The sequence below is a fragment of the Brassica napus genome, chromosome A10 (assembly GCF_020379485.1).
Source record: "Brassica napus cultivar Da-Ae chromosome A10, Da-Ae, whole genome shotgun sequence".
NCBI lineage: Eukaryota > Viridiplantae > Streptophyta > Magnoliopsida > Brassicales > Brassicaceae > Brassica > Brassica napus.
In genome coordinates this window covers 16,678,738-16,703,799 of record NC_063443.1, presented here as the reverse complement: position 1 = coordinate 16,703,799, position 25,062 = coordinate 16,678,738, and the positions used below count along the sequence as shown (strand labels likewise).

The following is a 25,062-nucleotide window of genomic DNA, read 5'->3' as shown; positions in this document are numbered from 1 at the left end:
ACTAGACTTTGATCCGCCGTTTGAAATGACAGGTATATTTTTGGTTGATTATTTCAAAAAATATTAGAGAAAATACGTGTTTTGTTTAGATATAAGCTCTGTTCGGTAACAAGATGCGTCGGCAGCGACAAACAACCAGAAATAAAACATAGCAGCACACCGATGAGAGAGAAATAGACGCTAGCGACTGAAAGTTGACTTCGGATTTTTAAAATAGATGACGCTGTTAAATTCGGCGATCAAAAGCATGTCATTTCTATAACTGGACAAACATGGCTTTAAGTATACAAGTATACATATAGCATCGAGACGGATATTGGCGATAATCCTAATCATTTAAGCGAGATATTTTATAATCTGGACTTTTTCTTGAATTATTATTATAAAAAATGGAAAGTATTATTTACTATATACAATATATAGAAAATATTCAATTTTTATTTAATTAAACGGTAATAACATATTATTGTAAATATCTCTAAATCTAAGAGCATAATCTTTAGGGATTCCGGTTTAATAGTATAGAATATATAGATAGATAGATAATAATTGGGTTTAGAGATCCTTAGCTCTTGTTATATGGACTTTGAACCAAAAGCCTAGAAGTTCTGAAGAGGTGAGTTTCTTTTAATATGGGCTAAACGTCACCGGTTTAAGAAATTAAAAAAAAAAAATTTGCGGTGAGCGTGGATCGAACACGCGACCTTCAGATCTTCAGTCTGACGCTCTCCCAACTGAGCTATCCCCGCAAGTTGTTAATCAGTGCTACATTATCTTATATAAACACTATATTGTTTTTAATAATTAAATAAGTAGTGAAGAGCACTTGACGAATTGCAGTTTTACGTAGTACAAAAAGAAAATATTAGCATTGCATTAATAAAAAACTTGCAAAAGAACTGCTACACTGTTTTGTTGTTGTTTTTTTTAATTATATATGTCTCCTTTCTTACAAAAGATAAACTGGTACTTAGTGTTTAAGCCAGTAGTTTCTTAGCTGAGCCATATGCAACAATATCTCGTCCCGACCTTGATTAGTCACACTGCTGGTCATAATCCATGGTGGCGTTGTCTCAAAGAATCCTTGGATCAAATCTTGGAACTCCTTTATATTCTCCTCTGGTCTCTTCCCTCCGTTTTTCTTCTTCTTCCTCTTGTCGCATTTCGTGAACACCATAGTCATTGGAACCTGAGATTATTATAGATAACAATAATTCATCATTCCACAAAGACATGCCAAAACTAGTAAAAATATATTCATCATGTTGAACAACTAATGGGTTTATCCTTTTCTTTTTATACCTGGTTTTGACCAAGCCAACTAGCGTAGTCCAGATCGATTTGCTTTGGAGGAATGCTGGCATCAACTAGCAAAAACACTGAGACTAACGTTGATCGGTTGAGGAAATAGTCTTTGGTGAATGTGTTCCAGTCTTGTTTGAGTTCATGCGGTGCTGATGCATACCTGCCAATATCAAATGCATCAACTTCATTTTCTGTAGCTAACGTCTTGGAAACTTCTAGGACAGAAACTGTAACTGTTATTAGACAAAACGAAAGTATGATTGAAGTGTGATATAAACTAAAACTTACCCGTAGCCAGGTAAATCTACCAGGTACCAATTGTCGTTGATCCGGAAATGATTAATGCATTGCGTCTTTCCTACATGAAGAATAAGCCACCAAGAGTTACTATAAAACCAAAGTCTGCTTATGTTTAGATTTGAATAACCAAGAGAAAGCTTCATTTTTAGATACTATGGAGCAAAAGAAAATAAATTCTCGCAAATAACTCTTCTAAGGGAATGAGTATACGACAATATTTACTCAAAAAAAGCTTTTAATTGATCTTGAAATTCTTCCCATTGAAATACTTCCACAAATAACATCTTTTAACCACTCAAGGCAAGCTGGGAAGATCTAGATGACTATCACTTCCCCTAATAAACATTAGTCTTATCTTCACAAGTACTAGGAACCAATGTCGATCCTACACACAAACAAAACTGAACTCTCCTAATTTCTTTACCAACTCTAACACTACGAACTGAGTATACCCCTGTGTCCTTCAACCACAACTCAATTAATCTCACATGACATTTCAACCGGAAAAGCCCACTTTCCCTCTTAAAATATCTAAACTCTAAGCAGCCCCACAAAATCAAAATCTAGAGAATACAAAACGCAGGCCAAAGGTGAAAACTTTTTTGATCGACAAATGGGATTCTATATGAGAATCACAAACTAGCAGAATGATCATGACGAGCTCATCATACCAGGTTTCTTAGAGGTCAAGGCAAGTCGTTTCCTCCTCACCAACGAATTGAGCAGCGAAGATTTCCCAACATTGGATCTCCCGACCAGCGCAAACTCCGGCAGCCCATCGGCCGGACAATCCTCCGTCCTCACACTGCTCTTCACGTAGTCGGCCTGAGCCACCTGCGCGTCCCTCGCGTACCTGCTGAGCACTATGTTCGAGCCCTTCAGAATCCTAGCCGTCAGACTCGACGGGTCGTCCCCGGAGATGTCCGTCTCCGGCGGGATAAAAAGCTTGTCGAGCGAAATCTCCACGGGAGCTTCGTCCATATCGGATGAATCCGAGACCACCGGGAGTGGTATGGGCTCGACGGTGGCGAGATTTGATTTGGGCGCGAAGGAGAAAATGGTTCTGGCTAGTGAAACCGGTGGGTTAGACCGGTGGTTTAGGAAATTGAAATGGGGAGAAGAGAGAGAGGAGGAAGGGGGTTTCGTGAAGATGGAGAGATGAAATCTCGGAAGCTGAGATAAGATCATGTCTGATTTGCTTTCTTATATCAGCAGAGTCGTATGTGCTTCTTTTCTCTCTCTCTCTAGATTCTGAGAGCAGCCATGGATGTTCAAGGAGAGAGCTTACGGATGAAGCTGATGAGTGAGAAGAAGGAGGCGCAGGTTGAAGAAAAATATCCACAGCAAAACGCATCGTTTTGTGGTGGCTGGGCGAGAATTTTTCTTATTTACAGTTCTGCCACTCTATTTCTAAGATTGTATCAATTTAGTACTATTTTTTATGTTATAAATTCAACCGCAATAAAATTTTCTTTCCCGAGTTCCAAATCAGATATATATCAAGAACACAAAACATCTTGACGGATAAACTTGCACGTGGTGCAAAGAATTCTCCTTTAACTTTGCTTTATGTCGATTCTTCCCTATCGGTTACTTATAGAGTGGTACTTTATTATCCTTAGACGTGGAACTTTCAGCTTCAGTTGACCCTGTTACAACAAATCATCTCGAACAGAATCCAGAGACATTGCAATGTAATCCCAGTCTCTTGTGAAATTGACTCAATAAATGAAATAAAAAAAGTTTTGGGCCTCATTCGTTATACTTACAAAAATGAAGGTTACTTCTGTAAATTTAGTTTTTATACAGACGTCGGAGAAAAAAGTGTTTCTTTTTTTTTGCTTGCGTTTTTGTATGATCTCGAGTGGTTACGATTCTTTCATTGTCGAATCTTGTAGGGGAGGATAAGGAAGTGAGAGAGAGGGGGAAACCCAAACCCTATATTCGATCTCTATTCGTGTCTCAATCGAAGCGATGGTGTTCTACTTCAAGGCACGACCAGATGCTGGGGACTACACCATCTTCATGGGGCTCGATAAGTTCGAGAACGAGGAGCTCATCAAGTACGGCTTCCCCGAAGACGTCTGGTAAGCGATAATATTCTTTATTTATTTCGATGATTGATTATTTTTGGTGTTAATTTAAGTATGGTTTGATCGAATTTCGATCTTGGTTCCTTTCATGATATATTGTAGATTGATTCATGTGGTGAAAATGGGAATCATTTTGGAAGAATATATTTTTTTTAACCTTTTAATTTGATAATATTCTTGTTTTGTATCTGATGAAGGTTTCACGTTGATAAGATGTCGTCAGCTCACGTTTACTTGAGGCTGCATAAAGGCCAAGGCTTTGATGACATTAATGTAGGTGTGCTGGAGGATTGTGCTCAGCTTGTGAAAGCTAATTCCATTCAAGGTATAACCTTGAAGCCTTTTTCTACTTGTCGTGAACTTGACAGTTACATAACCATAAGTCTTGGAGTATCATTTTATTCCCATTTCTCAGTTTTAGAGGGCACATATAGGGTATATACTGTTTTCTTACCCACTGGTGTGTCTGGGATTATGTGTCAGGCAATAAGGTGAACAACGTCGATGTTGTGTACACTCCTTGGTCCAACTTGAAGAAGACTGCCTCCATGGATGTTGGTCAAGTTGGCTTCCACAATTCAAAGATGGTAAGCTTCTTCATCTCTCCGGAATTTTTTTTTTGTTGTGCATACAAGAAAACTGCTTAAGAATGGTTGCAAAGGAATCATGGTACCTAAAAGATATTGTGTGTTTCTTTAAGGTCCGGACTATCAGAGTGGAGAAGCGAGTTAATGACATAATTAACAGGTTGAACAAAACAAAAGTTGAGAGAACCCCTGATCTGAGAGGTAACTCTTCGATCATGCATACATCCTTCTTGTTCGTTCAACTTTCTTGCATATGAAGTGTCGTTTAAGTGGCTATAGCCTTTTCAGCTTGTGTAACTTTAAAATATATTAAATTGTATAGTTGTTTCATAATGAAGCTGAGAGGGAAGCAGTGAATGCTGCTGAAAGAGCTGAGAGGAAAGAACACCTGAGGGAGAAGGTTAGTTTCTGTTTTGGTCCTTTGTCATTTTCTTAATCTGTGGAAAGTATACTGATTAGGAATTTGACTCAAATCCTCGTTGTTTTTTTTTGTGATATTGCAGAAGAAACGTGAAGATATAGAGAGGCTGGAGAAGGAGAGGCAAGCAGACATGAGGAGTTACAAGGGATTAATGGTAACTGACAAAATGACATCCAACAAAGACATTGCTTCAAGCAACAAGTCTATTCAAGAGCTCGAAGATGATTTCATGTAAAAGATCCCTGAAGAAATCAGAGAAAACAAGTCGGTAACGTTCTGCTGGTGCTGTCCTTCAAAGAAGGTTTATCAAGTTCTTCTATTAGCCTTAAGAGTTATAATGATGATGAATTGCCCTTTTGTTTCAAAAAGTCTTCAGAGGATTGAATCTGAGTCGTGAGAAAAACAGAGAGCATTATGATATATATAACGCAGGTGAGCCAGTGAGCTGGTGCGACCATGGTTTACTCTACCTAACCTTGCTGTGTTTGTTGAAAATCATTTTACCACCCTAATAGTTTTTACTTTTTATTCTTTTGATCCCAAAATTAATTTACACAGGTATAAACACCTGCTTTTCATATTAATCAACAAATTGCCAATATTTAGACGGCCATTTTATCATATATTTTTTTGAAATTTTAGTATCTTTATAAGGATTAGGCAGCTATCAGCGTTAACACATGATTTGAAATAATTACAGACAGTGGCCCCAACGTTGAAATCAACGAGATCAATCTGTACTGAAAATCATCAATGGGTATTAAATTAAATCTTGAGGGGGTAAAATTCGAAATAAAGGAAAAAGAAAGGGGGGGGGTGGGGAAACAAAGAAGGAGAAACAAATAATGAGATGCCCGTTGAGTACTTTGAAAAAGATAGGAGGAGACACATGGCCGACAATATTTAAAATGAACGGCCGAGATTAACTTAGATTACTCAGATTTGATAGGAAGAAGAAGAAGAAGGAAAAAAAAAACGTTTAATTGAGTGTGTGGTAGGGTTTGTGGAAGAAAATTCGAACTCCCAACTTGAAATAAGCTCTGCCGACCGTTTAGATTTTTCTCTCCTTTTAATTCAAAACATTTGTTTTTCAATCGGTGTCTGAGCAGACAGTGAAGTTTTATATTTGTCCTAATCTGAGATTCGGGTTTAGTTTCTTACGAGATCTGATCAAATTGGAAGCTCGCGTGGGGGGGAGTGAGTTCTCTGAACTTGATGATTAGAGAGATCCTGAGCTGTTGGGTTTGACTAATCCTCGTATCTACTAGGGTTTCCATATAAGGAAGGTATGGAAAGTGAGTGTACAATAACAACGAGCTCAACACCACCTCCTCCTCCTCCTCAGGGGGTTACTGAAGGGAACCCCAAATCGCGTCAAGGGTATTATATGCTTCTTTTTATGAATCTTAAATTGCGACAATAGACTAGGAACAAGGTGAAGAAATCGTATTCATGTCATTTAGAATTGAGTTGCGTGACACTCTTGTGTTGATTTTACAGGAGGACTAGTGGCCCTGCCAGACGTTCTACTCGAGGTCAATGGACTGCCGAGGAGGTGAGCAATTTTATGTTTCTTTCAGCTTTTTTCTTTTTTTCCAAATGGTGTTCAATCCTATGGTTATGATATCATTGATCATACATGTAATGTAATCAGCTCTTCTTTATGCTTAAGTGCATTTTCTTTAGATCATACATTAAATCATAGATACACAAGAAGTGGTGACGTTTGGAAATCTTGCATTTCTTCAGTCTCCTCCATATCTCATGATTCCTTGACCAACCATTTATATTTTGCAGGATGAGATTTTGACAAAAGCTGTCCATAGTTTTAAAGGGAAAAACTGGAAGAAGATTGGTAAAATTTTCACTACTTTTGACATACTTCTATGGCCTTCTTGTCTGTTTGAATGTCTGATCTTTTTTTTTCCTTCTCTTCCAGCTGAATTTTTCAAGGATCGAACTGATGTCCAGTGCCTCCACAGGTGGCAGAAGGTCCTTAATCCTGAACTTGTTAAAGGTCCTTGGACCAAGGAGGTGACATATCTTTTCTTCACTACTTTTACATACGCATCTTGCGTACTTAACCCTTTTGTTTTTTTATAAAATGTCCAAAAAATCCTGACTGCTTACTGCTTTCATTTGAGATGGAATGTAGGAAGATGAAATGATCGTTCAGTTAATCCAAAAATATGGGCCCAAGAAGTGGTCCACCATTGCTCGATTTTTACCTGGCCGTATTGGAAAGCAATGTCGAGAGAGGTATGCTTAATACACTGTTATTTCTCTAGCTGCAACAGTGTCTTACTAATTAGCACTTGAAAGCATTCAACAAAGATGTCGTAACTGATACAGGTGGCACAATCACCTCAATCCTGCCATAAACAAGGAAGCTTGGACTCAAGAAGAAGAGCTGGTTCTCATTCGTGCTCATCAAATCTACGGTAATAGATGGGCAGAGTTGACAAAGTTCTTGCCTGGAAGGTACTTCTATTTTACTCACATCTGGAACTAGTTACACATCTTATTGGTATTCCTTTATTTGTTCTTAGCAACATACATATTTATTATTGCTTATGTTATCAACAGGTCAGATAATGGAATTAAAAACCATTGGCACAGCTCAGTTAAGAAGAAACTCGACTCCTATATGTCCTCTGGCCTTTTGGATCAGTACCAAGCCATGCCTCTAGCTCCTTACGATAGAAACTCCGCGTTACAATCCCATTTTATGCAGAGTACTATGGATGGTAGTGGCTGCCTAAGTGGACAGGCAGAGCAAGAGATAGAAAACTGTCAGATTTCAAGCGTGGCTGATCAAAATGGTTTAATGAACATGGGGCAACATTTTCACCCTTGTGAAAACTCTCAGTATTATTATCCAGAATTGGAAGATATCTCAGTCTCCATCTCAGAAACCTCTTATGACATGGAGGACTGTTCACAGTTTCCTGATCATAATGTCTCGGCTTCGACGAGCCAGGATTACCAATTTGACTTTCAGGATATTTCACTGGAGATGAGTCATGATATGTCAGAGTTACCAATACCATACACCAAGGAGAGGAAGGAAGCCTCTCTAGGGGCTCCAAACTCCACGTCAAATATAGATGTAGCTGCTTACACCAACACATCTGAAACGGAATGTTGCAGAGTTCTTTTCCTTGATCAAGAGAGCGAAGGGGTCAGTGTTTCTAGATCTCCAACACAAGAGCCACACGAGGGCTTGTGTGCATCAGCTTCAGACAGCCAGGTTTCAGAAGCTACAAAATCTCCTATGAAGAGCTCTTCTTCAACGTCCATTGCAACACCCGCCTCAGGCAAAGAAACTCTTCGGCCATCTCCCTTAATCATAACACCCGACAAGTATTCCAAGAAGTCATCCGGATTGATATGTCATCCTTTTGAGGCAGAACCAAACTGCAGAACAGATGAAAATGGTAGCTTCATATGCATCAATGATCCTTCAAACTCTACTTGTGTTGATGAAGGTCCATCTTATCATTTGAATGATTCCAAAAAGCTGGTTCCAGTGAACGATTTTACTTCTCTGGCAGATGTCAAGCCACAGCCCTGTCTTCCTAAGCATGAAACAAACATGTCGAGTGAGCAGCATCATGAGGATACGGGAGCATCATCATCAAGTCTATGCTTTCCAAGCCTGGACCTACCTGCTTTCAACGATCCGGTCCACGATTATAGCCCTCTTGGCATACGCAAGCTGCTGATGTCCACCATGACGTGCATGAGCCCGCTTAGACTGTGGGAGTCTCCCACTGGGAAAAAGACGTTGGTTGGTGCAAAGTCAATCCTGAGGAAACGCACGCGTGATTTGCTGACACCTCTATCTGAGAAGAGAAGTGATAAGAAGCTTGAAACTGATATAGCAGCTAGTCTGGCAAAAGATTTTTCACGCCTGGATGTTATGTTTGATGAGAGTGAGAGTCAAGAATCTATCTCTGGAACTTCACTAGTTAGTCACAGAATGCCAGAAGAAACCATGGATGTCAGTAAATCACTTGAAAAACAACAGCAAACTTGCTTGGAGGCAAATGTTCAACATGTAAGTCTGGTCTTTCCTTTAAGCATTTGAACATGCTCCAGATTTTAAGCAGAACATATATGAAACTTAGAAGTTAGCTTAGTTGTGAATCTGATGTGTTATCTAACAGTACATGACATAATTGGGAGGCTTTCTCACTTTAACTTATATGTCATATGAATCATCATTTGTTTTGTATGTATTGTTACTTAACAGTGAACGGGTAAAAACTTGTGCAGGCTGAAAGTTTCTCCGGTGTTCTTTCTGAGAGCAATACCAACAAGCAAGTTCTGTCTCCTCCTGATCAATCATTAACCAAAGCAGAGAAGACGCAAGTCTCAACCCCAAGAAATCATTTGCAGAGAACTCTCATGGCTACTTCTAACAAAGAACAACACTCTTCTCCAAGTCTTTGTTTGGTCATTAACTCGCCTTCTCGAGCCAGAAACACCGAGGGTCATCTTGCTAACAACGAGACAAACAATGAGAATTTCAGCATGTACATCTCTATTCCCCCAACCTTAACTATATATATTTTTTTTGTTTTTATATTCTTGCTACAATGAGTTTGCTTCTCCTTCATTTACAGATTCTGTGGAACTCCATTCAGGAGAGGTCTTGAGTCTCCCTCAGCCTGGAAATCTCCGTTTTACGTCAACTCTCTCTTGCCCAGTCCAAGGTTTGACACAGACATAACTATCGAGGTATATCAACATGCAATGTCAAACTCTTTTAGCCCATTTATATATAGACATAACTTTCTTAGCCAAATTTGTGCTTGTTTTTTTACAGGACATGGGCTACATTTTCAGTCCAGGGGAGAGAAGCTACGAGAGCAGAGGAATGTTTACACAGAGACACGAGCATACAAGTGCATTCGCAGCATTCAATGCAATGGAAATTTCACTTTCCCCAAGTACTGATGATGCAAAGAAGATGAAGGACTTGGATAAAGAGAATAATGATCCTCTAATGGTACCAATTCATTCACTCTCTAAGTTGAAGATTTTGAGATTATGATTCTATGGTTCTAGAAACTTGACTTTGGGTTTTGTACATTTTGCATATTGATAGGCGGAGGGTCGAGTGCTGGACTTCAACGATTGCGAGTCTCCTACCAAGTAACAGAAGAAGTCTCATCCTACCTCTTGAAGGGGATGTAGGTAAAAAAGGCTAGAACCTCCTCAAAATACATAATATTCAATGCACATACATGAACATGTATAAACAATGTATGGTTATCTTCTATAAACAGAGCTTGTCCCTGCTTGGATCTAATTCTCTTCTTCTTTCTAGTGAATCAACTTGAATGAATTTACGTACACTCTGTGTTCAATATAGTGTATATATATACATCATTCATATTGCCTGCAATGAGTATTGTACTACACGTTCTTTATACTTGGAAAAGGAACTTAGACAGTGCATCTAGGAGTAAATACCAACTTTATGTCACATTTCCATGAATTGTATTCTACTTGCAGGCTTATATCTCAATTTGTGCGACTGGTAACAGAATAGAGCTCGACTTTGATAAGGCCCCCAGCTAACAAATATTTTTGGCCCATTAATTTATTAGATTAGTAAGAAAAAATATAAAAAATCTAGGAGTGTCGAACTTGTCACCAGTATAACACATAGGAAAGCTAACATGACCAATAAGCGCGAAACATTAAAATTCATTAAAAAATGTGTATAATGTAGCCCCTAATTTTTTAAAAAAAAATTTATATAGAATTGGACCCCAAATTACGAAAAAATATTTTTTTTAATTAAAATTCATTAAAAAATGTGTATACCCCGAAACCTCATCAGGCTATTTAGACATGCATATTTTTGAAAATAATTCATCCGAAAATATATATATGTTTTCAAAGTTAAAAGCACCACATACTTGATATATGCTTCTTGTCTGGACTTCCTGACCGGTAATCTGAAAAAAGTAAGAACAAGAGAGAACTACTGTAACTGTCATGTAGGCTGTAGATGGGGTTTAAAACTATTTAATGTGCTAACTATTAATCAAAAATAATCTTTGTATTAATCAACAATTAATCTTTCTATTAAACAAAAATATTACTCTTTGTTTTTTCCTGATTTATCCCAGATTTATTACTTCTTTTGATGTTGTAATGAATCGGGAAATTTCTTTTCTAATTACTGCGATATCTAATTGAAATTTCCATCAATTCTACGTTTATTAACATATTTGTCTGTTGTGACTTGTTTTTCTAATGATTTTACATATTTTAACATATTTGCAATTACTTCATTTGACTTAATTTTACTGTTTAAGTAGTACTTAAATTCTTATGTATTGATTTTTTGAAGTCAATCATAGTTATTTATTTAGATAATATGTCAATCATAATATATATACGACCGTTCCTACATTACGAAGGGTATCTTTGCGTTTGTGTATGAGAAGCCAGAAAATTATTAATACTGAAACAATGTGTGTTTGGGTTACACTCACCTTAAATTACATTATATGACTCACTCTAATTAAGTCCATCAAATTCAAAACAATTCTATAAAAACATTTCCCTCAAAAATCTAATCAGATACGTCATAGATTTATTTTCTGTAGTTTAATTTACCAATGAATGTAGCTGTTCGACTTAATATTGTCTCCTGATTTTTTTTCCCTGAAATGTTACTAAGAAAGAGTAGAAAGACCAAAACAGAAGTTTGGATAGTTTTCTGATTCGCCTGTATTGCTTTGTATTTTTGGTTCGAAGTCCAAACTTAGTCATTTATTTTAGGTCAATGCGCCTTGCATTTTAAATTGTATCGACCAATATAATTCGAACTCAAGTATGTATCGATGCTGTGTTTTAATTCATATCATGTTACTGTTTAGTGATTATATATATCACATATAATTTAAACGACAAAACAATCTTTTTATAAAAAACAATTGTCTTGCAAATAAAGTTTACATTCAGTCATATATTGTAGTCTCTACTACAATTTTTAATCATAATTTCTATTATGCGGCTAATTAGTTGTTCTAGTTAGTTGTTTTTTCGTTTGTTCCTTAGACCGGTTATTCAAACCTAAGATTCCTTCTTTCTAGTCACCCCAGATTGAGCAAACAGGCCGATTCCAGGTCGGATATTAACTCTCTCGTCCCAATTCATGGTTGGGGTTTGTTATCATTTTACATGCATGGAGAACGATTTTGGATAATTACGAGTTATGAATAAAAATTAAACACTAGTTTGTAAATATATAAGATATATATAGAAGTTTGGACGTAAACCATATATGGAGACTTTTAATTAAATAGTGTCCTTATTTAGTACCACTGACGTTACGGTAAGAAAACAATTTTTTTTGGTGAGAAAATAAACTGAACATTGTAGAAATGATCGAAGAAAATACATATATAAGGCGATCACTTTTTTGACTCTCGTTAATTACTAACTTTGCTATGAGTATAGTATTGAACATTTTATTTCAGTAAGTCAAAGATAAACAGACGCAGGTATATTCCATATGTTTTGATGGAAAATTGGAAATATATAGCCGATATAATCGTGGCTAGGGGGTTTACGTTGCCACCATGCATAACAACGACCTAGTAATATCATCATTAGTTAGTAACAGTATATTCCTATTTAACGAAATCACACATACATGCATTATCATTATGCGTCTAAACAATTATCAATATATTTGTATGCGTCTGGCGTTTTACATTTTGCGGTTTAATAACAAATTATTTTGTTGTAAAATGTTATATTTAAAAACTATGAAAAATGTTTTTGAAACAACGAGGCCTGGTTTAATTGATGAGATTATGGATCCAGAGCTATATATGAAATTTATTGTTTTACAGATTTTATACTTAAATGTTTGACCATCCTGAATATAGCCAAATTAAACAAGATCTATACGTGATTTGAGTTTCGCCTAGGAACAAACACACCTCAACATAGTGAACCGTAAGTGTATATCTGCGAGCATAAACTAGTTGATTAGCTTAGCTCTAATCCAAAGAGTTAAAAGAGGAGAGAAGATGGTTGTGGTTGTCGAGATGCTAAGAGCAATCCCAATGGAGCTTTTAGTTTAGGAATTCTAAAAATACATAATTGTGTATGTATATATTATATATGCATACATAATGGCTTTTTTTCAAGTACGGTACTCCGTTACTCAGATCCACGGCTCAGGGAAGAGTAAGAGTAAGAGATTAGGGTTTTTCAAAGTTGCCGACGAAGACGGTGAATGAATTCTTAATAGGCTGATATTAAGTAACACATACTGGAAGCCCAAATATAATGGAATAAGTCCATTAAGCCCAAACAAAAAGATTATAAATCACTTAAATGAAACGCACAACTTAGACTAGTGTCATCAAGACGTTGACCAAATTGATAACGTGGATGTCGACGTGGACTGTCCACTTGGGAGAGAAAGAATCTGTACTTTATATATATAGATGTCTATCGTATCTTTATACATTTTAAATAATAAAGATAAATAGTAAATAATCATGTATAAACATGCGTTTACTCATGAAATAAAAAAAAAAATCAAAGAAAGAAATTGTGACAATTAATCCATGATTTTTTACTATTTTGTTGTTGGAATTCAACGAAAACATTTGCAAGTTTCTCTTATAAGTTAACGTTTAGAAATTCAAATGAGTTTTTTAGAATATATTTTACTATTGAGAAGAAAATTCTATTAAATTGAATTATGAATTAATTATTAAACACTTACAGTATGACACATGTAGAATTAGTTTCTCATATATTTGTTAAAATTTGTGCAAAAGACGACTCTCATTTTCTTAAAAAATCTTTTCATTTTCTTATCCTAAAGTACCTATTGAGAACTGTCTGATGCTAATCACTGATCTAAAATATGATTTTTCAATGGACAAAATACATCATAAGTTCACCGGATGTAGTAGTTAGTTTATTTTCACTTGATTATACTCACGAGTCACTTCTATATATAAATATATATATATATATATAGGTTGGTAAAACATATACGTTTATGTGTAACAGTAAGTGCAGATTAATATTAAATCGACGAATTACGCATGCAAGAGAACAACGAATCAACATCCAATTAATTGCTGTTATATAGAATATGCAGAAGTATAACGAAGATCAAAGTTGATCTTAATCATCATTTTATTAAAATTCGCTTACATCATACTTATCCCATTATATAGGTTGACGTACCATGTGATGATTCTAGCACCGAAAAAAGCAGGAACCAATTAACTCTATATTACATTACATACAATACAAATATGTAATTACGACAAAAATGCATATCCATATATAATATAGTAATGAGATTGACATATACAAAAATAAAATAAAATAAAACGAGACTGTTTTATGTGAACCAAATCTTTGTGATCTTTACTGTGGTAAATATGAGAAAATGCGAAGATATATTTTAGGGTTTACAAAAAAAAGAGGATTATAGGGTTTATATATTATCATCGATATCGGCTCATCTAGGTTAAATATTATTATCGTTTTAGGGCTTTTTATTTTTCGCTCTTGTCACAACTTTTTACGCTCTCTCCTTACGCGTGAAACACACCCTCCAATATCTATTGTCCACGTGTCGAAGTTACGTGCACACACGTAAAGAAAATGTTTTAATCACCACGCGCCTAGGGTTTTTTGGGGCAAACAGTGGTTGTGACCAGAATCGCAGATTAGTCTACGTGGTGGTCTCTCATTGGGTTATATTTCCTATCCTATCACACAGAAACGTAGGCATATTGTCTTGCTTTTTTTCTAACGTAGGTGAGTTGGGTTTCCTTTTAAGAAAGCAATGAAATCTTATAGAATAAGTATGTTTTTATTCTTATTCAATTTTTGGATACACCCTAATAAAGCTATATGTATTAATGCTGAGATTTTTTCCAGTAAAAGGTAAGAAATATTACACAGATAGAAATGTATCTTTCCTTTTTAATATACATCTATGACAATAGAAAGAGTGCACCCAGTATATAGAATAGCACGTAGACTAATAGAAATATGAAGACCAGATGGTGAATGGCAGTGCCAAATGTTCAACAGATGAGCTGTTTTTAGTCAAGAAAATGAGAAATTTTATATTAATAATAATTACTTTTGTTGGAATAAACTTTCATTCTGACCCAGAAACCCCTCATTGCAAAGATAAGAAGAGAGCCACAGATTCTCTATCTCTTTCTCAACAGCCTCTCTATATAAGCCACAGAAGAAAAGGTCTCCCCTTCCTCCTCTCTCTCTCTCTCTCGTTTCGCTAGAAAACGTTTTGCTAGGGTTTTCTCGAAAATCGCACTCAAATTCTACTCATCTCCCAAAACAAATCAGTCCTTAAAACTTCAATCTTCCAACCGTGTTTCTTCGTTTGCTGCTTAAGATCCATATATAGTTTAAATCTCGCGTAGATCTATTCCTCGCTATCCCTGGTTGGATTTACACCAGGTTCGTGTTTTCCAACATAGATCTACGATTCCTTGGATATATGTTCAGGTTTCGGATCTTGTGGGATGATATCTAGCTTGACTCGTAGCTGACTTCATGTTTTTTTTTTTCATTTAGGGGCTCCTTACTGTTTGTTTACACGTCCCTTAACTCGTTGTTCTTATTTTGTTTTGTTTTTTTCTTGTCTTTAGGTACGGACTATTCACGTGCATATAGATCTGACCCGTATTTGGTGGGTCTTTGTTTTCTTTTGTATGATCGTTTATCTTTATTAATCATATGCATGTGGTTAATCTTAAGTGTCTTATCATCTGTTACTGTGTTCTAAATAATTTGATATAAATCCTATATTACTCAGATCTAATTATCTTGACCCGTGTTAGAGTTTGTGATTTGGATAATTATATTGAAATGGGTCCGTTATAATACTTTTCTTTTCCTGGTTATGTAGAAAATGTAAACGATTTTGGAGGTTCACTTTTATGAAAACCCTAATTTCATGTCGATGTTGAAATACTTGTTAATGTTGAGTGTTAAATGTTCACTGTCTAAAATTCACACGAATGATTTTATTTGTTTAATGACACAGAATGTTAGTGAAGAATTTCGTTCTTGATTTTATGTAGACCTTAAGGTCTTAAATTTTATTTTCATGGAGCTGTAAAGGTGATTGGATGTTGGTTATGAATGTTATTTCATGTGGATATTCATAGAATATTGTTGAACATAGTGGTGTAAATTCATATTGCTTCTTTAACTAATTTAGAGTTATATTGGGGGTCATATATATATGAAGTACAGATTTTGAAGCATTGTCTCTTTTTAAGCAACAACAATTTGATCATCAAGCGTAGCTATGTCATGTTGTATATATAATTCTTTTCATTTGTGATGCTAATAAATATTATCATGCATTATTTTGCAGCTCTCTGAGGAGAGATCGTATAATGGTGGAAGTTATAATCACCATTACGACAAAATCTTTTTCAAAGCAAACCAATGAGATCCTCCACTAAGGTCAACTCAATCGTCATAAATCTCACAGGCGCTAACAACGAGATTGGTATGGTAGAATGTGATGGTTTCTCCATATGGTGAGCCTACTATATTGAACTTATATTTTCAACTTCCCTTGTTAGCGTATGATTATGTTTCCAATTACTTTGATAGTTAATGTATATATGATGTGACCACTGCAAATTATAATAGCAAGATACACGATGAGATGACATGAATATATCGAGTTTTTCTTCTTAAATTAATGCAGTGACTTTATTGCTGACGGGAGAGAAACGGAGCCTAAAAAATATTGGCCGTTTCCAGAGGAGAGTGCTAGTTTGGTAGACAAACAAGGCGATTCTCTTCCTCATTGGTGGCCGCCTAGCTTGGGCCGCACCAGAAATATCGATGCTGATGGGACAAATGGTATATTTAAAACTCATTTGGTTTTATATATGTTCTATACTATTACTAGCTGGATGCGGTTGCTTGAACTTATGCACGTGAATGATTGCTTTTAGAATCTGGACTGCCATCAAATTCAACAAGTATAATTAGCACGAACGGGCTCAATGGCAGCTCTTCGATTATCCCTAGTCAAAGCGAACTGAATTCACGAACTGCCATTGATCAAGAGAGACAAAGGAATATTGATATTGCAGGTATGCATCTGTGTTGAATTGATATCAAACTAACATGTCCCTTTAGCTTTTACAAACAATCATATTTATCAAAGAAACTAGGTTGGCTAACCCTAGATACTTATCAGAAATTATCCTTAACTAAATTGGAAACTATACACACATTTCTTAATACAATAGAATATAACAATCTGATATTTATGGATAGGTTATGTGTTATTTTTAATACTATAATCCGACATATGATATTTTATGGAAAAATAGAGTTGTCTGATATAGCTCCGATATCTAAAAACACATTTCCAGTTTTTAACATAAATAATGTTTTTAGTTTTTCACATCAATAATGTTTTGGGAAACAAGTATCGATGAATATAGTAAAGATATCAATATATTTGAATTTAATATTAAAAATATGTTGCATATCCGTTTAAGCCAAGTAGTTATAAGTTATTTAAATTCGGTAATTGCAAGTTTTCAAGTATTTATGTGCATCCCTAATGGATATGTTGGGGACAACAGTATCATCTTAGTCGGTCTTCCATGACTCTCACATCAATATAAATAACTACTAAAAAAAAAAAAAAAAAAAAATATAAATAACTACTTTAATATCAAAAGAATTTTGAAAAAGCATAAACGTTAAATAACAATTTAGATATTTAATCAGATCAATGTTATTACGATACCATGTATAATTAATATCAAGCTGACTTGTCCCTTAAGATTTTATATGCAATCGTATTTATACAATAATAGATTGACTAACCCTAGATATTTATAGGAAAATATCCTTATCTAAATTAGCATATTATATATAGAATAGGAAATATATATAACAGCATGAATATATTCTTCCAGTAATCTGCTTGCTTTAGTTATATAACTCAACGCAGTCATAATCATTTCGTATTACCATTTTCTCTTGCAGGCAGTGCTGTTGTGGTGAATGAGGATATAAACTGCGAAAGATCCCAGGTTGATGATCAGAGAGGTATAAAGTGTTATTGGTCTAGAAAATTTAAGTATGCATGCAGATGAAAAAAAAAGATAATTATTTCGTTTAAATATTTTCGCATGCAGATAACGCTGTTGTGGAGACTGAAGATGTTAACTGCGAAAGACCCCAGAATGATGGTCAAAGTGGTATAATTTTTTCTCTGGTCTACCAAATTATATTGTGAAGATAAAAAAAGGATAATCATTTCGTATTATCATTTTCTCTTGCAGACAATGCTGTTGTGGAGAATGAGAATGTAAACTGCGAAAGATCTCAGCAGGATGATCAGAGAGGTATACAAAGTGTTCTCTGGTCTAAAGATTTTAAGTATGCAGATTATAAAAAAAAGATAATCATTTCGTTTTAACATTTTCTCATGCAGATAATGATGTTGCGGAGAATGAAGATGTAAACTGCGAAAGATCTCAGAAGGATGATCAGAGAGGTATAAAGTTTTATCTGGTCTAGCAAATTGAAGTGTGCAGATGAAAAAAGAGAATTATTTCGTTTTATCATTTTCTCTTGCAGATAATGCTGCTGAAGAGAATGAGGATGTAAACTGTGAAAGATCTCAGCAGAATGATCAGACAGGTATAAAGATTTCTCTGGTCTAAACATATCAAAGTGTGCAGATGAAAAAGACAATCATTTTGTATTATCATTTTTTTCTTGCAGACAATAATGCTCTTGTGGTGAATGAGGATGTAAACTGCGAAAGATCTCAGAAGGATGATCAGAGAGGTATTAAGTTTTCATTATAGAATTCAAAGATCGAAATAAGAATGACTCTCTTATTATTAACTTAAGAAAATAACTCAAAACCATAGTTCTCAATATCTAACTCTTGTAAAGTGTGTCACAACTTGACATCTTCTTATATAGAGAGTAATAACTCTTAATCCTATTAGGTAACATATCTAGATAACTCCTAAACATATTATAAATCCTTAATTTCCAAATCTCAGTAGGATTAGATCTTTAACTTGCATCTCAAAATTACTTTTCCTTCAACTTTAATCTAACATTCTCTAGTCTAACAAATTAAAGTGCGCATAAAATAATAAAAAAAAGCTAATTTTGTAAAGCTCAATACATTGCAGTTACTAGGTCTAGCAAGAAAGTTCATCCACCTCCGTTTAGAACATACGCCCTTCGGAACAAAACCACAAAGAATTACGCAGTGGTTGAACCAATAGGAAACAAGAGAGCTGAGAAACAACCAAACGTGGAGCAGCTGGCCGTGACTGAGATAGCTGCTTGTGCTGAAGACACGCAGCCTGAGGAGTCTGAGAGTAGAAGCCTTTTCATCGGTGGGGCGCCCAGTACGAGAACTCGGAACGTTCGCACGCGGAGACTCGCTGAAGTGAATGGTAAGCGTACAGTTCAAAAGAGGAAGTGCCGACCTGGGAGTAGCACTACACTGAGCAGGAATATAAGCACAGCTGGTGCAGCTTCAGGAAATGCCTCCAAAACCGTTGAATCTGCTCATGGTACTGAATCAACTGAAAGTGAGTTTGACAAAGATCCTATTAAGGGTAAGAAGAAGAACGTAAGGTTCCAGGTTGAAGACGAGCTTGATACAGAACCTGAACCTGAGGTTGATGACGAGAAGGATGAAGATTTTTATCCTTGGGCTAGGAGAACTAAGAAGGTCAAAATAGCCAAAAAGAAGAGAGCTACAACAGCAATGAATCCCAGTGACAAGGCTTCTTCGAGTGTGCAACCGTCATTGAATGAAACCGAGACGGTTCCTTCTCCACCAAGGGATCAGGGAACTGAGGAAAGAGTGGGTACTTCACTTGACGATGAGTTGGCTTCAGATGGATATGTCAGAAAAACTAACGCTCCTCCGGTTAATGAAAGGCAAGAGAATAACCGTATGAGGTCAAGCTATGTTCCAGTGTTTGGTAACCCTTCTATACCAAACACAGGTAGAGGGCTGGGAACTGGACCGGGTGCTATTCACTTCGGCAGCAGCAGCAGCAACAGGACCAATCAAAGAAACACCTCTCCTTCAACACAAGTTGCAGCTCAATCTACCGTGCCGCAAAAGGTACCAACTTTGCATCGATATTGCTTTTATAATACCGTTCTAAATCTGTTCTTTTTAATTTAAAATATTCAGTTTGTTGTATGAGTTTTCTTTCACATGTCAACTTATTCGCTACGGTTAGATGTTGATTATTTTTCATTCTCTATAATCAGTTTCTTATTGCACACGTATGGTTAATGTGATTAAGTATAAATGGACTAGGATTATAAACGTGATTGGTTTACTTGTTAGGATGCTTCTATACCAAACACAGGTAGAGGACTGGGAACTAGATCAGGTGCTACTTACTTCGGCGGCGGCAGCAGCAGTAACAATCAAACCCCTCCTTCTACAGTAGCTGCAGCTCAATCTACAGTGCCGCAAAAGGTACCAACTTTGCATCTTTTGTTTTTTTAATACCGTATAAAATCTGTTCTTTTAGCTTAAGTAATATGAGTTTTCTTTCACATTTCAACTTAGCCACAGTTATAAGTTGATTAGGTTTTCATACTCTGTAATCAGTCTCTTTATTATTGCACACGTATGGTTACTGTGATTAAGTAACTGGACCAGGATTATAACGGCATTGGTTTATTTCTCAGGATGCTTCTATACCAAACACAGGTAGAGGGCTTGGAACTGGACCGGGTGCTGTTTACTTCGGCGGCGGCGGCAGCAGCAACAGCAACAATCGAAGAAGCACCCCTTCTTCTACACAAGTTGCCGTGCCGCAAAAGGTAGCAAGTTTGCATCTATTGCTTTTATAATACCGTTCTAAATCTGTTCTTTTAGCTTAAAATATTCAGTTTTTAGGATGACTTTTCTTTCCCATCTCAACTTATTCGCCACAGTTAGTTAATTAGGTTCTCATACTCTTTATCAGTTTCTTTTTGCACACGTATGATTACTGTGATTAAGTAAATGGACTAGGATTATAAACGTGATTGGTTTACTTGTCAGGATGCTTCTATACCAAACGACAACAGTCGAAGAAGCACCCCTCCTTCTACAGTAGTTGCAGCTCAATCTTCCGTGCCGCAAAAGGTACCAACTTTGCATCTATATTGCTTTTATAATACCGTATAAAATCTGTTCTTTTTAATTTAAAATGTTCAGTATTTGGGATGAGTTTTCTTTCACATGTCAACTTATTCGCCACAGTTAGTTGTTATGTTTTCATACTCTATAATCAGTTTTTTTATTGCACACGTATGGTTACTGTGATTAAGTGAATGGACTAGGATTGTAACGTGATTGGTTTAATTACTTGTCAGGATGCTTCTGTACCAAACACAAGTAGGCTGGGAAGTGGACCGGGTGCTATTTACTTCGGCAGGAGCAACAACACCCCTCCTTCTACAGTAGTTGCAGCTCGATCTTCCGTGCCGCAGGTACCAACTTTGCATCTATATTGCTTTTTTAATTCCGTTCAAAATCTGTTATTTTTAATTTAAATATTCAATTTGTGGGATGAGTATTTTCACATATGAGTCTAACACACTCAAACATGTCAATTAATTGGCCACAGTTATAAGTTGATTAGGTTTTCATACTCTATAATCAGTTTCTTATTGCACACGTATGGTTACTGTGATTAAGTTATTGGACCAGGGATCCTAACGGTATTGGCGTACTTTTCAGGATGCTTCTGTTTCAGACAGAAAAGGGAAGGGAGTTATGGTCCAAAGCCATGATGAAAGGGAGAACACTCAAGAGGTACCACCAAAAACACCTTTTTTGTTCGATCTCAATGAGACGTATGAGGATGTTACCTCGCTGGAGGACAACACCAACGCAGCAAGGGAAGAAGACCGTGTCCCCATTAGATCAAACCAGAACTCTGTTGAGATATTCACACCAAGGCAGAACTCTTACATGGCTTCTTCCTCAGTTATGCCTCCTCCGGTGCAAGAAAGCCGCCGACGCAGCTCAATTCTGTTTCCTGGACACAACCCCGAATGGATGGGGAATGTCCCAATGGCTAGTCCTTATCATCATCCATCTCCATCCACCTATCAGCCAATGCGTGTACCTCCTCATCACTACGGAGCACCTTCTCCACCAGTTTGGGCATCATCCATGATACCACCACAGTATCATCAACATCATTTCAGTCCTCCTGCTCCTTTCAACATGGATTATCCGAGTATGTTTGCACAAGCACCGAGCAGTGAACCGCGGAACCTCAGCTATTATGGGGCCAACTTGCTGAACCAAGCGATGATGAGCCGCATGGATCCTCGGTTTAGATCAAACACTCCCGTTGACCACCATGGGAACTTTGGTTTCGCTCCGAGACATGTTCACCCGGTTAACCAGTTTAACCAATTTGTTGAGCTTCAATGTAGTCATGAGAGGTCGGTTTATTCTAGAACCATCAGTAACCAAGGCAGATTCCAGCGAAGGAGAAACGCAGCGAGCTTCAGCAATGCCTCTACATCGTACGCAGCAAACAGTTCTGGTTCCTCTAGCTGCGTTGTTAGCCGTTACCCTGGTGAGATCAGCGAGATAGAGCCAGGGAATATCTACTTGGTACATCAAGAAGATCTGCATGTCCCTGAGCGCATTTCGGAGTTTCAGCAGGCTGATGAGGAGCAAGCTGGTCCAATTACAGAAAGTGGCTAAAGACAGACAACGTGGAAGAGATTTGTGCAGGTAATTTTCTAATCGTTTATTAGAATTTTCTTGGTTCATCAATGACTTAGTAAAACAATTTTTATTTTGTGCTGGAAACTGACCTTACGTAGTGTTTTGTCTCATTGCAATTAGTTAGAACTGAGCTTTTATATCATGTTTAGTTAGTAGAACAGAGTTCAATCAGTCTCTTTCTCAGAATCTTTGTCTTCATTTCTAACAAAACATGTGTTTTTTCTAAATGTGATACAGGTACTAGGAGGAAGAGAGCTATAAAGAGACGCCTAGTCCTGCAGAAACCAGTGAAGTCAATCTTCCCAGTTTCTCCGGTTCTTGAATTTTTGAACTTTCACATTTCTTATCCTTTTTTTATTATTATGTTTGGTAACGCATAAAACATTCATCGTGTGCGTATACCTTAAGTGATTGTGCTACCCTTGTTGGCTTTGTTTTTCGTATTTTGGGATTATCTTTCAGACTTATTTATTTATTCCGCTGGATTTGTCTTTTTGGGTCGACCAAAATGTTGCCGTTATAGCCGGCTTGAAGTTCTCTTTTACATTGCCAGCTTTCTATACTTGCATGAAAACCTTTGAAAAAAACATTAGAAATAGTTTAGGTCTTTTGATTCTATTGTTTGGATGATGATAAAGTTGGAAGCGGCGGGTAAGAATAGATTATGGTTCTTGAATGGGAACAAGAATTTAGAAGCGAGAGTGAGGAGAGAGTAATCCCTGGTTCCATCAAATGCAACTGGACAAGGAAGATGCACACCAAACTCTGAACTTAAGCATTGATATATCTACAATTGTTTGCGTACTGTAACCTTAAGAAGGTCATTGGTGTAGATCACAAAGCTAACTTGTGAGCGGTGACAGTAAGAAGATTGAGACAATGGATTAAAGGGGAGGATAATAATACACAGTTAAGGTAAATGTTTCGAAAAGAAAAAATAAGGATTATATCAGTACAGAACAAGTGTAACATATAAGTTTACCCCAAAAAAGTATAACATATAATTCAAAAATTATATACACCAAATAATATAATAAAATTAATATAAATGTCAAATTTAAAAAAATAACAATTAATTTTTATACATTAAAATCAAATATTTTTCTTATCTTAGAATAAATATATCTTAAAATGAGAATTCTAAATAAAAAAACTTTTGTAAATTAATAAAATTTTAAAATATCAATATTATTAATTTATAGAGGTTTTACTGTATATGGATGTTGGTATAACAGATGAAATCAATAAATTTTATTATATTTTATCTTACACTAATAACGTGATTACATTGAGAGAATAACCGATGTATTATACTAGAGATTATATTATATAACTTTAAGACTAGCATAATTAGATGATAAAATATAAAAAAAGACTAGCATAATTAAAATTTTGAGTGAGTGTTATGATTACAAGTCCTTAACATTGGTGATTACTTACCAAGAATATGTGTTGCAAAAAAGAATATGTGTTGCAATTTAGACCACTTCCAATGGGAGGTACTTAATGAGTATCTAACTAATTACAAAAAAATTTTTTTTTTATAATAATTAGAAGAGAAGAGAGAAAAATATCTAAAAAAAATACACTTTTTGATATTCTTGAGATTTTTTTTTTACCATGTGTTGACATATAAATGTTTTGAATTTGTTTTATATAATAAATTTTAATCAAACAACTAATTGATATTAAGTTATATTAATATTGTGAATTTTGTATATCAAGTTGAGAAAATTTGTTGATAAGGGTGTTCTTAGACTAGTCCAATATAGTATTTTAGTTGGTTACGACTCCATAGGATCGGTACCATCATTATCATGGAGTAAAAGCCAAACAAACCATCTGAAGTTATTGTTCTACTTGGCCAACAATATTTATAACTCCATCCATTCCGGTCCAGCTTTTGTAGGACCGAATTTTAAATTTCGATGGTTTATGTAACTACTTGGCATGACACAAAGCTTGAATTTAATGGTTAGTTGCGCGAAAGCAAAAATATTTGAGACAGATCTCAACACAAGAACTTAAAGTGTATTACGTCTGTTGGCAATTAGATGTTTGGATGTTCTAGAGTTTAACGTAAGAATACATTCGTTGCTTGTCATGTTTGTATGTAGCTAGCTTTTTTAATTGAACAATACATTCGTCTATATTAATTCTGATTTCTAGGAAATACCAAATGACGTATGTTGTCGGCTTTCTTTTTGTTTTCTGGATATTTGAAGCAAAAAACGATGTTCAGTTTGTATAATAACATGTCCAACAGAGAGTTTTATCATGGGATTCTCAACTTAAATCTATATGCTTGGGTTTATAAAAAAAATTATTTAAAGAAGTTCCTCATGAATTTGAATATATTCAACGTAATTAACTACACTATCTTTATTTCACTATATTTTAAAAATTCATATGAGATACCTATCTTAGTTGATTCTAGAATTTTCATATAAAAAACAAAATAATATTTCAATATATAAGGATATAACTTATAATATGGTTGCGAATATATGATCATGTTGAATAAATGAAGTTCCATTT

The 25,062-nt window shown here is 35.7% G+C and overlaps 3 protein-coding genes, 1 non-coding gene and 1 pseudogene across 6 annotated transcripts; 3 read left to right on the top strand and 2 right to left on the bottom strand.

Moving 5' to 3' along the window:
• Positions 1-676: 676 nt before the first annotated feature.
• TRNAF-GAA lies at positions 677-749 on the bottom strand. The gene has a single exon. It is a non-coding gene; the product is annotated as a tRNA-Phe (tRNA).
• A 107-nt stretch (positions 750-856) lies between these two features.
• On the bottom strand, positions 857-2,947 carry LOC106372403 (GTP-binding protein At2g22870). Its single transcript, XM_013812608.3, has 4 exons — positions 2,277-2,947; positions 1,594-1,663; positions 1,303-1,465; positions 857-1,189 (listed from the first exon to the last, which is right to left on the bottom strand). Exons 1-4 carry the CDS (start codon positions 2,791-2,793, stop codon positions 971-973), a joined length of 969 nt encoding a protein of 322 aa, XP_013668062.2. The 5' UTR covers positions 2,794-2,947; the 3' UTR covers positions 857-970.
• Positions 2,948-3,434: 487 nt separating this feature from the next.
• Positions 3,435-5,236, top strand: LOC106372402 (coiled-coil domain-containing protein 25). The gene is made up of 6 exons (XM_013812607.3): positions 3,435-3,692; positions 3,896-4,023; positions 4,182-4,285; positions 4,399-4,486; positions 4,624-4,685; positions 4,789-5,236. The coding sequence occupies exons 1-6, from the start codon at positions 3,580-3,582 to the stop codon at positions 4,939-4,941; spliced, it is 648 nt and encodes a 215-aa protein (XP_013668061.2). The 5' UTR covers positions 3,435-3,579; the 3' UTR covers positions 4,942-5,236.
• Positions 5,237-5,628: 392 nt separating this feature from the next.
• On the top strand, positions 5,629-10,067 carry LOC106372401 (annotated as a pseudogene).
• Positions 10,068-13,644: 3,577 nt separating this feature from the next.
• LOC106369966 (protein EMBRYONIC FLOWER 1-like) lies at positions 13,645-23,102 on the top strand. Of its 3 annotated transcripts, XM_048742399.1 has the most exons (17): positions 13,645-15,203; positions 15,395-15,435; positions 16,129-16,297; positions 16,471-16,628; positions 16,724-16,864; positions 17,775-17,837; positions 17,927-17,989; positions 18,074-18,136; positions 18,226-18,288; positions 18,372-18,434; positions 18,519-18,584; positions 18,944-19,896; positions 20,478-20,612; positions 20,836-20,919; positions 21,150-21,266; positions 21,517-22,530; positions 22,762-23,102. In XM_048742399.1, the coding sequence occupies exons 3-16, from the start codon at positions 16,203-16,205 to the stop codon at positions 22,498-22,500; spliced, it is 3,048 nt and encodes a 1,015-aa protein (XP_048598356.1). In that variant the 5' UTR covers positions 13,645-15,203; positions 15,395-15,435; positions 16,129-16,202; the 3' UTR covers positions 22,501-22,530; positions 22,762-23,102. The 3 variants fall into 3 exon arrangements, with proteins under 3 accessions (XP_048598356.1, XP_048598357.1, XP_048598358.1); XM_048742400.1 differs by lacking the exon at positions 15,395-15,435; XM_048742401.1 differs by lacking the exons at positions 18,372-18,434; positions 18,519-18,584.
• Positions 23,103-25,062: the final 1,960 nt, after the last annotated feature.

Coding starts and splice junctions, on each gene's coding strand:
- LOC106372403 (XM_013812608.3), bottom strand. CDS start 2,793: ATGATCTTATCTCAGCTTCCGAGATTTCATCTCTCCATCTTCACGAAA. Junction 1,664..2,276: donor CTTGACCTCTAAGAAACCTG/GTATGATGAGCT, acceptor TTCTTCATGTAG/GAAAGACGCAATGCATTAAT. Junction 1,190..1,302: donor GTTGGCTTGGTCAAAACCAG/GTATAAAAAGAA, acceptor TAATAATCTCAG/GTTCCAATGACTATGGTGTT.
- LOC106372402 (XM_013812607.3), top strand. CDS start 3,580: ATGGTGTTCTACTTCAAGGCACGACCAGATGCTGGGGACTACACCATC. Junction 3,693..3,895: donor GGCTTCCCCGAAGACGTCTG/GTAAGCGATAAT, acceptor TATCTGATGAAG/GTTTCACGTTGATAAGATGT. Junction 4,487..4,623: donor GAGAACCCCTGATCTGAGAG/GTAACTCTTCGA, acceptor TTCATAATGAAG/CTGAGAGGGAAGCAGTGAAT.
- LOC106369966 (XM_048742400.1), top strand. CDS start 16,203: ATGAGATCCTCCACTAAGGTCAACTCAATCGTCATAAATCTCACAGGC. Junction 16,298..16,470: donor TGTGATGGTTTCTCCATATG/GTGAGCCTACTA, acceptor AAATTAATGCAG/TGACTTTATTGCTGACGGGA. Junction 17,838..17,926: donor CCAGGTTGATGATCAGAGAG/GTATAAAGTGTT, acceptor TTTCGCATGCAG/ATAACGCTGTTGTGGAGACT.